This window comes from Mobula birostris, chromosome 9 (genome assembly GCF_030028105.1).
Source record: "Mobula birostris isolate sMobBir1 chromosome 9, sMobBir1.hap1, whole genome shotgun sequence".
Classification (NCBI taxonomy): domain Eukaryota; kingdom Metazoa; phylum Chordata; class Chondrichthyes; order Myliobatiformes; family Myliobatidae; genus Mobula; species Mobula birostris.
In genome coordinates this window covers 33,899,602-33,917,070 of record NC_092378.1, presented here as the reverse complement: position 1 = coordinate 33,917,070, position 17,469 = coordinate 33,899,602, and the positions used below count along the sequence as shown (strand labels likewise).

General features: G+C 40.0%; 1 protein-coding gene across 11 annotated transcripts in view; it reads left to right on the top strand.

The window, feature by feature from the left end:
- The window catches only part of LOC140202653 (ELKS/Rab6-interacting/CAST family member 1-like), a 754,922-nt gene that overhangs the window by 185,458 nt on the left and 551,995 nt on the right, over window positions 1–17,469 (top strand). For all 11 annotated transcript variants that reach the window (XR_011887141.1, XM_072267763.1, XM_072267762.1 and 8 more), the window contains one exon: window positions 542–677. Coding sequence is in view for 10 of the 11 variants with exons in the window: in XM_072267763.1 (XP_072123864.1) it covers window positions 542–677 (136 nt within the window). In the remaining variant the exon portion in view is untranslated. The remainder of the gene's footprint in view (window positions 1–541; window positions 678–17,469) is intronic.

Genomic DNA, 17,469 nt, shown 5'->3' with positions numbered 1-17,469 from the left:
AGGACTTACAAAAAGTCAGCATAGGCACAAAACTCCAGTGACCTTCTCCTGTGATATTCTATAAGGTTCCTAGTTGGCCTTCATGAGAAAAAAATTATTTAGTCTGTAATTGTATTGTTGCTACTGATTTGTTGGTAACCCACTGATTTTCAGGACCTGCAAGCAGTAAAGTTTGAATTGAAAACGGCTGCATTTAATTATAATATGATCCAGACTCAAAATTGTTATGTTGAAGAAATTATTACATTTTTGTTTAAATTGGAATTGGATCTACTGAACATCTTTGTGTTTCTATGTGATTCACATTCACAAGTTTCATATATGTTCAAATTGAACAGGGTATGGTTGATGAATTAATAAAGTGCTCTGTTACACTAACTTTACATTCAATTGCTATCTTAACTGTTGCATTCTTTTCAAATTATAGAAATTTTAGTTGTATTAGAGTACCTTAGAATCTAGTGCTCTGCTGCAGGAGGTACTGATTTAAGTACATGTGCTTTAACATCTCATTTCATATTATTTAAAACTACTATTGCAGGCAGATGAAGGAACAAAGCAAGAAACTGGCCAACCTAAAGCATAAAGAACAAGTGGAAAAGAAAAAAAATGCCCAACTGTTAGAAGAAGCACGCCGAAGGGAAGATAATTTAGCTGATGGCTCCCATCAACTTCAGGTATGAAAGTCACCCATACTTTGGATTTTATTTCAGCACACTTGAAGTTCTTCTTTAAGAGTTTTAGATATGTGGTTATGTGTAATTTCTAAAATCTGATTGGCTGTCGCTGATCAAGGAATGAATGTCCATCACTTAGGAAGAAGGAGACCAATAGTTTGAAGCATTCCTTCTTTGGACTTGGGGGTCGGGGTGCCAGTATATAGCTCAAACATCTGATAGCTAGTTTTTGATTCTACTATGAATTATTTAGAAAAACTGCAATAGATATTAGAAAGAGGGAAAACTGAAAACTATTGCCTTGAATAAGGTGTAATTCAAGTCTGACTTTTTAAAACTCAAACTAAATTGTATAAAACAAAGTTCCAAAGTTGATTAGCTTTTTACCAGCAGTATTAAGTTACCGTAGTATGAACAGTATTATCATAGTCCCGTTTCAGAGGTGTACAGGGGATAACTGTTGCCCAGCAGACCTTGTTTGAGGCCTTGAAATTAACACCTTTTTTCCCCTTTGGATGGCTAAAGACAATGGTAATTTTAATCTTTTAAAGTCTAGTTTTTGTTGAGAGGTGGTTTCTGAGATATTGAAAATTGTCCACATCTTCCAGGGTCTGCTCATGCACCTTTATTATCAGTAGAAGGCCTTCTTTTAGTGTAAAGCTCAATTATTTGTTTACCTGTGACCAACTTGGGTTATAATTTAGCATCCAAATATATAAATATACAAATTTTGCAGTTCAGTAACTGAGGTTAGAGTGACATTGTTTGTGCACTGGAACTGATGTGGATTTAATGGTTTCCCAATGAACTCCCCTTCACTGGGAACATTGTTGATGATAAGGCGCAAGAAAGATTGAAGGAAGTGTTTGGTAATGATGCAGCTTTGACAGAAGTCTGCGTTATCTGCATTGAACCTGGCACTGTGGTGTATACCTGTTGGTTAAAATATAACCTGCATTCCATCTTGGAGCAGACATAGCTGATGAATTTTTAAAGGCAGCCAAGTTTTGGAAGGATACTGCTCATTCTCTTACAGTTAAATATGGTCTTGGGATATTGTTCTAACACAATTGAAGACCAGATATTGACATACTTAAAGAGCTTGAGTGCATGAAAGATTCCATTAGACTTAAAATAGATTTCCAAGGAAAGCCAGGAACAAACCCAAATGATCAAAGCAATGGAAAAAAAAGCAACATATTCACAATTCCTTGAAATCCAAATTATTGTACACTAATGAGCAAAGTGCAGACCAATCCTATTAAGTTTAGTGTGAAGATAGTTTAGAAACTGCAGATGCTGGATTCTGGACAAAAATAACAACTGCAAGGGAAGCTCAGCTAGTGTGGAAGGAATTGGACTGTTGACGTTTTGGGTCAAGACCTTTTATGTGAACTGAAAGAATAGAGGTGATAACAGTATATTTTAAAAAAAAGTGAGATGGAGGGGTGGGGCCCATGACTATGGGCTATCTGAAATACAGATTAGAGAAGTGAGTCCCTGGTAGTACATTTTTGACCATGACCTTGTAATCCTGTAGAGATTAGCCAGTTCTGGTACAACTAAATTTAGAGTACTCCACTGTGATTAAAGTTGGAAAGACTCACAGTGCCATTTCTTTTAGAGATGTAAAGGTGTCACAGGGTGTGCAATGTGCTCATTGCTAGTTTTTTTTTGCATGTTGTGTGTCATTAAATTTTATTTACATGATGGCAGCTTTCAGTCATTAGCTTCTAGTTGTAGCTACATTGCAGTTATTAACTTTAATTTTATAGTTAGCTCCTGTAGGGCACTGGAAATTTAATAGAAACAGAAAATTGTGGTTAAGTTTCAGATATATTCCAATTCTTGGAACAGTGTAAATAAAATTTTAGCAATTTTATATAATATTTGGTAGCCCAGACAGACCAATATTATTTATTTTTAGAATTGCCAATTTCACTGCTGGCATTCCAATTCCTTCCTGTACTAAAATTAGAAAAAAATGATATTTTGCATTGCTTTTCTCAATCACTGATACAGCTTTAATGCAGGACACTTTGAACAGCATGCTGTTATGATGAATCCAGACATCCAGATATAAAGTCGTTCTAAATTGCAAAGTGACTTGAAGGTCAGTTTTGATGTTCTATGGGTATAGATCAGCACCCAAAGATTTGAGAGAGAAATACCAGAAAAATTGCTTGATTCCAGATTGCTATTAAACAGAGATTTCTGACAGATTGTTGTAAATATCTGACTCATTTTTGTTTAAATTTACTTAATTTAAACAGCATATTAGATGTCACCAGCTGCAGCAATAAAAAGCAAATGTTAAGGGAAGATGTTACATCTGCTGAGCAGAAGTCAAATGTGACATTGACTTGGAGATCATAAGCTTAGAGAAAGAAAATTACAATTAGCAATAGAATTTTTGGTTCTTATACACCATAAGAAACATTAGAAACAAATAGGTAAGACAGACTCCTCATACTTGTTATGCCACTTGATAGGATTATAACTGAAACCTTGGTAACACTTTTTACTGCATTAATTTGTTCCATTAATAGCTAAACAGTCTATCATCTTCTTCATGAATAATCACTGGTTTTGGGTTTTTACAGCTCTCTGAGATGGAGATTCATTGTGTGTAGGTATGTCTTCTTGCTGTAGCTTTGAGACAGTAACCAACCATGGAAAGTATCAGCTCTGCATATATCATCAAATGTAAAATATCGCATTTGTATATTTTTATATTACGACATAAACCTAAATAGAGATTGTAAATCCATGCAAGTGGCAGCTAACATGAGTTACAGCATCAGAGTTACCTTTAACTACTTGTGCACCCATTTCCAAGATTTGTGAAGAGTTCGCCTAATAGACTTTCAAGTCAAGATACAGTACCCTGTGCTCTTCATGGAAGACTGAGTAGCCACAACCATCAGGTCCCAGCTACATGGGAACAATTTTAATCTCGTTAGACACAGTGATATATCGACAGGAAGTAGCTTGTGATCCTTGCTGATTGCAAAACTGCCACATAGGAACAGGTTGTTTCTCTCACTGTGAAGTAAAAAAAATGCTGCTCTCAGTGGAAATAGAGGTTCTACTCATGAGCATCTTGTAGTTCCCTTCAAGCAAGTATTTACTGTAGTTCATCAACTAGTTCTTTTCCATGGCCAGAGGAACACTGCATGTGAGCAGAGTAGGCTCCTTTTATGGTTAAGAACACACTGTGCATTGACAAGTTGGAATTGTTGAGTGTCCAATATGGCAGGTATGATGTTTTTTGATATCTGCCATTACCAGCCATTCAATGTAGTTCATGATGATTGGCATCAGTGCCACTGGGCAGTAGTCATTTAGTTCTTAACATGTAGAGTTAACATGATGGCTGATTTGAAGTATATGGGTACACTACGTGAATGAGCGAAGAGTTGAGGATATCTGTGAAGACACAGTGAGTTGGTGTACATATTCCCTGAGTACTCTGCCTGGGATATTGTCTGGCCCAGCCGCCTTACGGGGAGTTGATTCTTTGCAGAGTCCGCCTCATTTCTGCTGCTGTTACAGTGCTGCTCACCTGGCAGGCAGTAGCTTTCAGGACCTGCATTGTGTTGCATGCTTTGAAGTGTGCATACAAGTTGTTTAGAATGTCAGGGAGGGTGGTGTCACTGGTACAGTCAATGCTGTTTCTCCTTGCGTAGTCTGTAATGCTCTTGATGCCCGTCCATAAACACCAGGGAGTGTTATTGGACATGTGTGCAGACGATCTTTACCTTTTTGATGCCTAAGATGATGTTTCTCCTGGCTGCTTTGAGAGCTGTTCTGTTTACAGACTTAAAGACAGCATACTGAGCTTTTAGTAAGGAGCACTACATTCAACCAGGGCTTCTGGATGAGTCATGAGGTACCAAAGTTATTTACACACTTACTGATATTGCCAGTGACAGATAAGACCTATTCCTCAAGGTCTATGTCATCTTTGTTTGTGGCAGCCTCCTGAACATCTACCAGTTAGTCCATTCAAAACAGTCCTGAAGCATAGATTGCCTCATTAGGCCACCCTATCCTCGTTATATGTGGGGGACCCGATGCATAATGTGAAATCGCATAATGTGAATAATTATTTAAATGGAGAAAATAGGGATGCGTTCCAGAGGGCTTCCTAAATATGTTTTATCTGTAACTTATTCACATTTTCATACCAATGTGACACAAAAGCAGTACGACAAGGCAACATTCGTATTATATTTCATCAATTTCAGGTGGTACTCAATGTAATAAATCATAGAAAGTTCACATACGAGGGTGTACAGTACTCACCAACAGTGGCAGGTGTGTTCGCTCCGGGAGATGAGTGGTTGTTGTGATGTTGGACAACTTTACATGGATAAGGTGGATGATTGTGGTAGTCAGGATCATATCAAGCACAGCAAGGGGTGAAGGAAGACTCACAGAACTGGCGGCAGCAGAAGATGACACCGGTTTGAGGAAAGTGGTGAGGGTTGTTCGCTTGGCAGCATTTTTCAGCATAAATTTGCTTGTGGGGAAGAAGGGTTGACGGCAGGGAACGTCTGAAATGCTGTTGAACAGGCTGAGTGGAGGTCCATCAAGAAGATTGACCATGTACACCAGTTTTCACACATCATCACCAAAACGACCAGGCTGGACTTGGAATGTCTGCTCGCATTGGGTAATAAAATCCCTGCAGCCATTGGGATCACCAGAATATCTGCCTGGAGGTGGAATACTTGGTTCCTGTACAGACATGGGTGTCTGTGGGGGTCTGAGTGTGGGAGTCAGCTCTGGTCCGGGAGCGAGAGCATTAGTAGCAGAGATTGTCAGGGCAGCAGAAAAGGAGGACCTGCGAGATGCTGGGAGTGGGACTGAGGCGGCCTGAGGCTGCTGAATTGTGTTGGCGGGAATGTTAATGGACGTCAGCTGATGCTGGCTGTTCACAGTAAGTTTGTGGACTGTAGCTGTGAATGCGGAAATCGCAGACCCTGTGTCCGATTGTCTGCGGTGAGCTGTTGAACAGACGTGGCTAGGGACGACACCTGTTCCTCCAAGTGAGACTGCACTTGTCGGCATGAGATTATCTGCCTCATTGCCTCCCTAACGTCACAGAGAATAGATTCCGTTGCCTGGAGCTTGTCTCCTACCTGACCAAAGAATCTCACGGCCAAGGTCAGCTGCTCTGTCTCTGCTGAGTCCATTTTGTGTGGTTGAGACTTGCTGTTACTAGGTCCACATATGGCCCAAGCGCAGAGTGAGAGACACTGAAGCGGGGCTGATAGTTCAGAATTTAATGCAAACAGTGTTAAAGGGAAAAGAAAACAATAAATGCTAGGCCAAACAGGGCCACTAACTAAAACTCTCAAATGGAAAAACAAAGCCTACACTGCAGCTGAAAAGAGCAACTAGAATATAAAACGAATACTGCTAGTCTTCAGAGTCAGTTGACTTGACAGTCTAATTTCTCAGGCAAGACCAAATGCAAACAGGCAACGAAGCATTGCTGTGCTGTGTCCAAGTCTCGACAAGTACTATGACGGCAAGTGTGGAGTTCAATACTATCACAATGAAATGATAATTAGCTGGCACATGCATATTCATAAGCGCAATTGCTGTATCTACTGCGCTTCCAAGTCTGTGGATGTGACACTGTCGCTCCAAGGAGTAAAGGCCAAGTTCACTCAACCTATTCTCATAGGAGGGCATGCTCTCCCTAATTCAGGCAACATTCTTGTAAATCTCCTCTGTACCCTTTCTATAGTTTCCACATCCATCCTGTAGTGAGGTGACCAGAACTGAGCACAGTACTCCAGATGGGGTCTGACCAGGATCCTATAGAGGTTTCCCCCGCCATCTGAAGGCAGAGCGTTCCTGTGAACCAGTTCGTAAGCCGGAATGTCGTAAAGCGAAGAAGCGATTACCATTTATTTATAGGGGAAAAATTTGTGAGTGTTCGCAGACCCAAAAATAACCTACCAAATCATGCCGAGTAACACATAAAACCTAAAATAACAGTAACATATAGTAAAAGCAAGAATGATATGATAAATACACAGCCTATATAAAGTAGAAATACTTTTCTACAATCATTGTTCTCCGTAGCGAAAATCTCACGCAAGCACTCTCGGCAGAAACAGTCTCTCCAGTTACCTTTAAGCTATGAAGCTGCGAAATCATACCAAATAACACGTAAAAATACACAGCCGATATAAAGTAGAAATAATGTATGTACAGTGTAGTGTCACTTACCGGAATTGGGATAGGGCCGAGCACACTGATGATGGTGTGTTTGGCTGAGTCGTCGGAGGTTGGGGTGGTGCAGTGGCCCCTACCCTCTGGGCTGCGACCTGATACCGATCTGCAAAGCATGCAGTGGTGCAGCGGTGCCTGGGACGCACCCAACACATCTTTAAGAAGAAAATCGAAATAAACAAGCTAATTAATTAGGTGCCGCCCGGCACGTAAATGTTGGTCCAGATCAGAGGCGACGCAATCGGCAATCGTCTCTGATCTGGGCCGACATTTACGTGCCGGGCGGCACCTAATTAATTAGCTTGTTTATTTCAGCTTTTTTTCTTAAAGATGTGCTGGATGCCTCCCGGCTACCGATGCATTCTCCACGGATCGGTATCTGTCCGCGGCCCAGGGTTTGGGGTGGTGGGACACTGGGGTATCATCTTGTCGTCTGTTTCCATGAGGGTAGGCAGGTCATCTTCTTCTATGTCTGCCTGCCTCGATGTCGAAGGTCGAGGTTCGTCATCTGCTGTGGCTGATGTGGAAGACTTGCTTGACTGCTGAGCTTTGTGCATTTTTCGATTATACAGTTCTTTGTAAGCACTCAAACCATCCTGCAAATATGCCCTAAACCGACGTACCCTTTCAAAATTAAAGTCGCACTTTATCATTGCAGCTGCTTCACGTTCAGTTCCTGGACAACTTCACTTTCTGTCTGTTCGCTACTGCATTCAGTTTTGATTGTTATCCTTTCCTCTTGCAATTGCATCAGCTCTTCATCTATCAGTTCTTGGTCATGGGATGCCAAAACCTCTTCAACATCATCCTCGTCAACTTCCACAAGCCAAACTCACTTTGTCCTTACTTCGTTCACCACGATCGAAACACTTTATTATGTCTAGTTTTATGCTAAGTGTAACACCCTTACGAGCTCTTTCAGGCTTTTCCAATACCTTAGAACTCATCTTGCAAACAGTTGCTCACAGGCACATGTTTAAACAATGCCAGCAAGAATGTCGTTCTGAATCTGGGGGAGAGCGCGCTACCTTTCTTTTTCACGCGCTGCTATTTCTGCGTGCTGCCTTTTTTCATAACAATGAAAACACCTTCTGTTAGCGAAAACAGGTAACTAATGTAGATCTTTCGTAACGGTGAGGTTTCGTAAAGCGAACGTTCGAAAAGCAGGGGACACCTGTATAGCTGTAACGTTACTTCTCGGCTCTTAAACTCAATCCCAGAAATATTATTTCTGTTTTTTGCACGATTTTTAATCTATTCAAAATATATATACTGTAGTTGATTTACTTTATTATTATTATTAGAATTATTATTATTATTTATTTTGTTTTTTTTCTTCTATATTATGTATTGCATTGGACTGCTGCCGCAAAGTTAACAAGTTTCATGACATGCCGGTGATAATAAACCTGATTCTGATTGAAGAAGAAGGAGCTTAATCATGTGTGTTCGAGTTAGGAGAGCTGTAGGAATCAGAATTGTAACATGGAAATAGATCTTGAAAACTGCAGCAAGCTGCCTGATCTTGCTGGTCACATACCATCAAGATTTTGTTGCTCTTTCCACCATGCTCATGGGTAAAATCTGCCAATGGATGGCCAGGCCCCAGCTAATCAGCAGTCTTTAGCTTTAGTGGCTGGACCCAGCCTTAAATGGAAAAGTGGAATAAACTGCAGACAATGGTAATCCATAATTAAAACAAAAAAATCTCCTGAGAATTTTCGGCAGTACAGGCAGCATCTGTGGGAATAACAACAGAATTAGCTTTCCAGGTTTACAATCTTTCATCAGAACAGTTAAAATATGGCATGGAGGAGAGGACAGTTGCTATCTTATCTGCTTTTTATCACATTTCCAAAATGTTTCCAACTGTGAAGACCAACGGAACAGAGTTTTCACATGCAATGTCATGCAAATTCCATTAATGTGGCATGTAGAATATTTTTGTGAGATCTGATCTCAAAAGGCATTTAAAAATATTTGTTTGTCCATAAGTATCAGTTTTAAAAAAACTGGTGTATTTGCAATGCCTACATCTTTCTTTGAGTCAACTGCTGATCGAATGGTATTCATCAAAAGTGCTACAAGTGCACAACTTTTGATTCTAAAGTAAGTTTCATCTCCTGGGAAGTAAATTGCATTTTTGTTTTTCCAGAATGCCCTTCCGTGATTTTGAAACTACTATATAGCAACCCTGTATACCACACATCTATTAGAAAGTGCCATTCTGTTTAAGCATGAAAGAGAATGAAAACTTACTGTAGAAGGAAAAAACAGGTTAAACACTTCATATTCATCCATTCGGTTTTTAATTAGGTGATTATAATAGAAAATATAATATTGATAATAAGGTTCGTCCATTGTCATCGATGAAGACCTCAACACCATTAGTACTTTTTACAAGGTCGAGTTGCTAGCTCGACACTCCACCTGGCATGGATGGAAAGTGTGCCCGGGACGGCCCGACTGGATTCGAACTCGGGAACCTTTGCTCCGGAGTCCGGCGCTGATGTCACTGCGCCACCAGCCGACAGATGGTGTTGAGGCAAGCGCTTGATTTGGATTTAAGTGAGGGAGAGTTGCGCAACGTCGGCCTCACTCTCTCTTCCCAATTCCCATCTGGATCCAGTGGCAAGACAAGAGTCGAGACGGCTGGAGATAGGACTAGGCGCAGTGGATAACCAGGACATCTTCTGTGTCTTGTCGTGCTCTACGCATTCCATGATGCTTGCAGAGACCACCTTCTTGACTGTTGGACCTTCTGTTGGTCTCATCCGCTGAATCCGCCGGAGTCTGTCTTCACGTGCTAGGATAGACAACTCCTTATCTCACCGAGGATTTGAGACCTGTCGGCTTCCCTCACCTAGTTTAGCTGGCTTGTCGAAGCTGTTGCCCGGGCTGTGGCCGCTGTTGCATGCAAACAACTACGGGGAGCCACAGGTGAGAGCTGAGTTCTAGGTGGGGACCAAAGGTGGACAAACCGCCCTGAAAAGGACACAGCATGTTCTCCCACCAGAGGTGCTACCCCCTCCCTGACACCCTGTAATATTGATACTTCATCAGAGAATATGTGTTTATAGTAATCGAACAAAAAAGGGCATTTTGCTCAAAGTAGCTGGCTATTTTAGATTAAAGGCATTATTATTGATGACAAGAAATAGAAAGGTCATTGAAGAGTGCTTTCAGTGTGTAGAATGTTGAATGTTTATTATTTCACACTGGAAGCTCATTTCACAAAATGACTTCAGCTCTAATGTCTTCTCTCCCTCATCCTCGTCTCTTTTGAATATGATCAACTGCATTTTCCCATTCTTCATTTTGCAACTGATCATCGCTCATCTCTCACCCAATTTGAACGAACATAAGCAGATACTGGTTTAAAAAACTTGGAGTAATTTTTTAATCAAATAACTTTGAAAAAGGAAGTGTTTTATCTACAAGGCTGCTCAGTTAATTATGTGTATATGCATATCATGAGAAATTGTGTATAGTACACATGCATAGACTGAAAAATTTGAAGAAGCAAATATTATAGCAATCTGACACATGATTTTGTTGAATGCAAAATTAAGAAGTAAAAATTGAAATAAAAACAATAACTTCTGAATAAAATATACATTTTTCAAATGTAACATTTTGTTTGATACCTGCATTGGAATTTCTGTTAATGCAGGCTAAAAGCAAGCACTTTCCAGAATGATATTGCAGGAAAGTATAACAAGAAAATTTGGGTCTGTCATTTTGTATGCTCTGTAATCCATTTTAGAATAGCGTTTGTCAAGTTGCACTGAAGAATGCTCAATGTATGATAGTTTTTGAAAAGAGTAGAGACATTTTCAATGAAGTGACAAAGTTTTGATGTAGATTGGGGATTTGCTCTTGATTTTCCACCCTTCTGATTTCAATCAAATTGAAGTTGATAAAATATATATTTAAAGAAACAGTAGACATATTTGGAGGAAACTTATTACAAGATTTTCAGCATCTGCACAAAAGAAGAACAAGCATTTTATATTTCCTCTTGCAACCAAAACAAGATTTAGTGAGATCTTACTGAATTTCCTGAATGCTATACAAAATAATTCAGTTACTCGCTACAGGTGGCTCTCAATATATCTGAATAGATAGAAAATCAGCTAAAATTGGCAAACACTCTATGTTAAACGTAGTTATTCATATTAGAGGTAGGTTGAAAATATTCCACCGTGATCAGCCGTAAGTCAACTATTATCCAGAGTGTATAGTAATAATCTGGACTCAAGAATAATTAGTTCAAAGTTAAAATGTTTAGGTGATTTTAAACTTGTAACGTAGAGCTGGTAAGCAATGCAATAGCATATATGACAACAAAAAGTGAGGGGGAAATAATTTAAAGTATAAATATTGATAGGATATACTAAACAACAACAACAAAAAAAATCACCAGTCCATATACAAGTAGAGGTAATAGATTTAAGGTGAGAGGAGAAAAACTGAAAGGGACCTGAGGGGCAACTTTATGCATACAGAAGGTGGTGGACATATGAAACAAGTACCTAGATAGTTAAGGTTGAAAAGGTGTGTGTCCTTGATGGCAGGTAGGCTGGTGCCTGTGATGTGTTGGACTACCTGTTGTAGAGCCTTCCTGTCTGCTGCAGTGCAGTTTCAATACCATGCAGTGATGCAGCGTGTTAGGGTGCTCTGTACTACGTATCTGTAGAATGATGTGAGGATAGATGTGCGTAGTTTAATCCAGCTTGCTTCAATCTCTTCAAAGTAGAGACATTGGTGAGCTTTCCTGATTGTGTAGAATGTGCTCTGGGACCATGAGAGATTGAGCAAGATGTGCACTCCCATGAGTTTGAAAGTGCTCGCAGTTTCCATTGCTGTGCTGCTGAGGTAAAGAGGGGTGTGAGTGGTGCGAGTTCTCCAAAAGTTGATAACCATCATCTTTGTCTTACTGACATTAAGGAAGAGGTTATTTACCTGGCACCAGGCCTTTAGCTCTTCCACCTCCTCTCTGTAAGTCATCTCATCATTGTTGGTGATGAGCCCCGCCACTGCTGTGGCATCAGTGAAATTGACAATGTGAATTCTTGGGTGTTTCGCTGTGCTGTCATGTGTGAGCAAAATGTACAACAGTGGGCTCAGCAGACAGTCCTGGGGGGGGCACCTGTGTTGAGGATGATGGGGAGGGAGGAGTGGTTGTGCATCCCGATGCTCTAAAGTTTGTTGGTTAGGAAGTCCAACACCCAGTTACACAGTGGTCTATTTAGACCAAGGAGTAGGAATTTGTTCACCAAATTCTATGGGGCAATAGTGATGAATGCTGAAGTGAAATCTAGAAATAGCATTCTGACATAAGTGTCCTTGTTTTCTAGGTGTGTCAGGGCCTGGTGCATGACAGATGCTTATGACATATGTTGTAGAGTGGTTCTGTCAGTAAGTATATTGGTGAGTGTCCAGTGTGGCAGGAATGGATGTTTTGATATGTGCCATTACCAGCAGTTCAAAGCACTTCATGATGATTAGTGTTTGTGCCACTGGGCGGTAGTCATTTAGCTCTGAAGGTATAGAGTTCTTCGGTACAAGGATAATGGTGGCTGATTTGAAGAAAGTGGGGATAGCAGCTTGGAAGAATGACGTGTTGAAGATGTCCATGAAGACGTCATAACCTGCTTTGCACAATCCCTGTGTATTTGGCCTGGGATGTTGTCTGGCCTTGCTGCCTTATGGGGGTTGATTCTCTGCATATGATCTGGAGTAACAATTACTTAGTTCTCCTTTACACTTGTGTACTGGAAATGAGATAAAGCAATCTTTAATCTTAAATTTTGTGATACAATACCATTCAATGTATCATTTACAATAACAATAATGTGCCATGAAAGATAGAGAATAAATTCTAAAATGCTTCTCTGAATAGTATTTAAATGTTCTTCAGATCACTTTTTAATATTTATTTTAGTATACACAGGGAAAAATAATTGAATTTTTAGCAGTTCAGAAAACTTTTTGTTATCTAAATAGTTTTCTTGGGTGCAGTTAGGATTTATTGCCTCATGTCTGCAATATCATTCTGTAAAAATAAATGGGCTGAAGCATGTCTTTATGATCTGAGATTATATTAAGTATGGTAAGGAAAGAACTCTAGTTATGGAAAATAACTTCAACAAGCCCCACCTGGACTATCAAAATATTTAAGTTGGAATGTAGCCACCTGAGAGATGGGTGCTGGAATTGTAGCCTTGGGCAAACCAGCTGGAGTATTGGTCTGCTGTCTCTCTTATTATACGTGAATAAGACTCACTTCCTATTTCAGCACATAAATGCAAACATTCTAGATTTGCAGAAAAGCTGTATTGCCTATGGAGTCAATACTCAAGTTACATAGAGAGCATGTTGCTAAAAATTATGTAAGTTGAAGTCATATAACTAAAGGAAACTATGCAAAATGTTTGAATATAGATCTAGTAGCTAAATTTGATAGCCATTCATAGTAAATGGATATGTAATTATAAAGTTAATAGCCACCCTTAAAATCTTTCTTCATGAAGGCAGTTGCTGATCATTGAGTTTGTTACCACAGTGAAAGCGTAGGGCTGAGGAGAGTTGTGCAGCCATACAAAGAGAGGAGAAACACCAACTTCTATCTCATCCAACTGGAAGTGATGAAAGAGACTGGTATCCAGCATTCTGCCAGCATTGGAACAGCCACTGTTTGTCCCCACCAATGCCTGCATTTATTCTGCCTACCAAGATACAATCCAAAGCACAATTGACAGATCACACAGCTTGCTCCACCCAAATCATCCCTCAGAGGTTGTTTGTCAGGCCAGGCAGCATCTAACGAAAAGAGTACAGTCGACGTTTTGGGCCGAGACCCCTCAGCAGGACAGAACAGTACTCTTTTCCGTAGATGCTGCCTGGCCTACTGCATTCCTCCAGTATTTTGTGTGTTTTACTTGGATTTCCAGCATCTGCAGATTTTCTCTTGTTTCTCACAGGTAGTTTCCCCACACCAAGCTGTAGGTTGTTCATTGCCCAAAGAGCACCAATAGAGGGTGGAAATTTGTCTGATCACCAATCCTTCGTTTGCACGTGTTCAGAGATCTGTCAGTCCTGTGTTTTTTCCCCCCCTTGATTGAAGTTCTTCACTTGGCTGAACTTATTCTCATATTGAACAGTTTCCTTGAATTCCACTCATTCCTCCAAATGAAAGGCATAAATATGGTACTACTTTGAAATAACTGCCCTCATTGTGTCTTTTTTCTGGTAGGCTGTTGACTATATTATTGCTGCTTTCTGATCTCACTTAAAGCTGGACTGCGTAATCATTTTTTTCTACCTGTTCCTATGATGCTCCTACTTTGTAAAAGTCCATTTATGACTTTTCCCTTCCATCCTTCAATCTCTGTATCTCCTTTTTTAGGAGCAAGGTTAGCAGCCAATTTCCTCTACAAGTCCACTGGCTCCCACTTCTTCACACCCTGTGTCCTGTAAGGACTCCATTCCAGTCTTTCAGATTTTTGATCTCCAATGCATCTGTTTTAACAGTGCTCTTATCACACAGTACTTCTAATATTTCTTCACCATTCTTTAACTCTTGAGTTCCTGTTCACTGAGTTTGGGCTCTCAATTACAGAACAACTTGAAAATATTGACAATAAGGGTAAAGGTTAAATCAGAATGTCTTTTGTTTAGATCAAAGTCATAATAACATCCTGGGGAATTAATTTTTGGGGGACCAGAGAGGATCTTCAGTGATAATTATGGCTTCTATCATTATTTAAAGCTTGGTTATAATTCATTGAGCAAAAGTTAACATTTTCATTGTTTTTTGAAGTTGATGACAGTTCACTGTTTCTTTGTTGATGAGATAGTGAATAATGCATCAGAATATCCTGTGGAGGAGTAATGAATTATTGACAGCAACCCATGGATATTCCTGTGTAACAGCATATGTGCCTACTGTAGAATGATGATTTCCAACCTGGAACAGCCCAGTGACACAGGTGATATGTCATAGACTACCTGGGAACCGATACCTTTAATAAGATTGAAGTAATTTAATTGGAAAAATCATTTAAGAAGTAAAAACAATCAAAACTGAACTTGGCATATCAGCTGTCCTGTCTGTAATGTTGGTAAGAGTTCCTGAACAACCCCAACTCCTTAAAAAAAGAATAGCTCCTTATATCATTGAGCATTTAATGAGGACACCCAATTTGTGAATAAATGAGCTTTTCAAAAAAACTTCGGAACTGTTACTTTAGAAACTGTTGTTAGATTGTTTATAGCCTCTGGCATTCCCATAGCACATTTGGAGGACATTGTGTCACTGGCTAAAATTGAAGTGCTGCAATAATATTTTTGCAGTAAATCATAGAGGAGAGAGTATGTTGTTTTTGCTGTACCAGCATGTGGTATGACTTTAGCTAACCTTGTAGAAATACAGTCTATGTTTTCAAAGCTTTGAAAATGTTCCTGCGTCTTTGTCACTTTGTCTGAAGAATGTTGTAGAAGTGGAAACAAAAGCATACATAATAGCTTGTTTTACTTGAAGTGGGTCAGGAAGAGGATGTGGTGTTCAATATTGAAAGGGGTTTATCACACATTTGAAAACATTCTTACATATCCTAAGTGGGAAGAAAGTTTTGCTGGGGAAGGGGTGGGAATGAACTCAGTTGATACCATTTAAAAATTTGAGACAGTGGAATTAAAGTATAAAAGCAGGTGACCCAGCAGAAAGACTCGTGAACAAAGGAGGAAACTGATTTGAAAAAACACTATTTGAAAATGAGGCAGTGATATTGATCAAATAATTTGACAATAGTGCGCCTCTCATTTGAAAGATTATTGGTTGCCTTTACTTCTGAGAGTATTATTGTAAACAGTAGTTCACTACTTTCTGATAAAGGTAACCCCTGATTAATTTTACTTTAGTGCTTCATCTTTATGATGAGCTGCATGCAGTTTGTACAACAGTAAGTGAAGGGAAAGAAACAAGCCCAGACAAATTTTATTAAAAGTATTCTTTTGTGAAGTGAGTCTCTGACATTTAGAAGGTAACAATTAGCTGCCATTTTGATTTGCTGCAAACTTCATAACAAAGAAGATACAAAGTTCATTTAAATAGGCAATTCCAGGATTTTGCTACAGTGAGCAGAGAAGTCAAGTCTGGATACTTGCTTACCTCACTTGGCTGTCTAGGTGGTAGAGGCCATGAGTATGGAAGTGCTGTATTGGACTCCTTGGTAAGCTGCTAAAAGGGACAATGCATCCAGTAAAAGACATCTTGGGAGTGTTGTTAGTGTTTCACTCATTCAGTCATGTAAAAGTTGTTGGGGAGTCATGAGGAAAGTAATCCACTTCAAAATTCTTAGTTTCTGACCTAGTTGTAGATGAGTGTGTCCCCACAAAACCAGAGCCTTGTGTGAACCAAGTGATCCTCAATTGGCTGAGGGCCAGATCAGTGATGTTCAGATCTGGTGACCAAGTAAAATACAAGAGGTTCAGGTATGATCTCTAGAAAGCCATCTCGTATGTGAATTGGCTATTCCAGACCAAACTTGAATCACTGAGGGATGCTAGACAGCTATAGCAAGGTTTGAATGTTATCACCTCCTGCACAGTAAAACCAAACAGCATTGGTAACAGCAAGGTTTTGCTCCCAGATGAGCCTAATACCTTTTATGCTTGCTTTGACCTCAAAATATGGAGACAACTCACAAGCTCCCACAGCACTTGATCCTGTGATTTCGGTCTGTGAGGCTGACGTGAAAGCATCCTTCAGGTGGGTGAACCCACAAAAAGCATTTAGCTCTGATGGAGTACCTTGCAGAGTACTGAAGATCTGTGCTGATGAACTGGCTGGAGTGTTCTCTGATATCTTAACCTCTCGCTATATTAAAGATAAAGAAGGCATTGTGTGCTTTGTGATTAATTCATCCTATTGCTCAGATATGGTGATTCTGGTTTCAGTCCTGCTCATCTAACCTGGAACATCTAGTAGTCAAGTGTCATCCATTTTATCTGCCAAAGGAGTTTTCCGCCGTCATCCTGGTAGCTTTGTACATTTTACCCCTGGCCAGTGTTAGGGAGGCACTGGAAGAGCCAAATAGTGCACCTTTCTGTCTTCCTGGTCATTGCAGAATTTCATCCAGGCCAGCTAAAAGAAGTCTCTGAATAACCACAACCAACCTATCACCTATGGAACCAGAGGAGCCAATATACTTGACCACTATCAAGAGCGCTTACTGTGCCATCACTTGGCTGTACTTCTGTTTCTGACATAGAGGCAGATACTGGGCTTGCAGCACCAATGATGAAGACCACAAAGGTATGTTTAAGAGGAACTCGTACAGGACTGATTTGAATTGGTGGACTGGACAATATTCAGGGATTCATCTTCACATCATCTGAATGTGCCACAGTTGTCACTGCCTTCATCAAGATGTGTGAATGAATGTGTGCATTTGAGAACATAACGGACATACCCAAAGAAAAAGCCATGGATGAACCAGGAGATTCACAGTTTGCTGAGGGCTATATCTGTGAC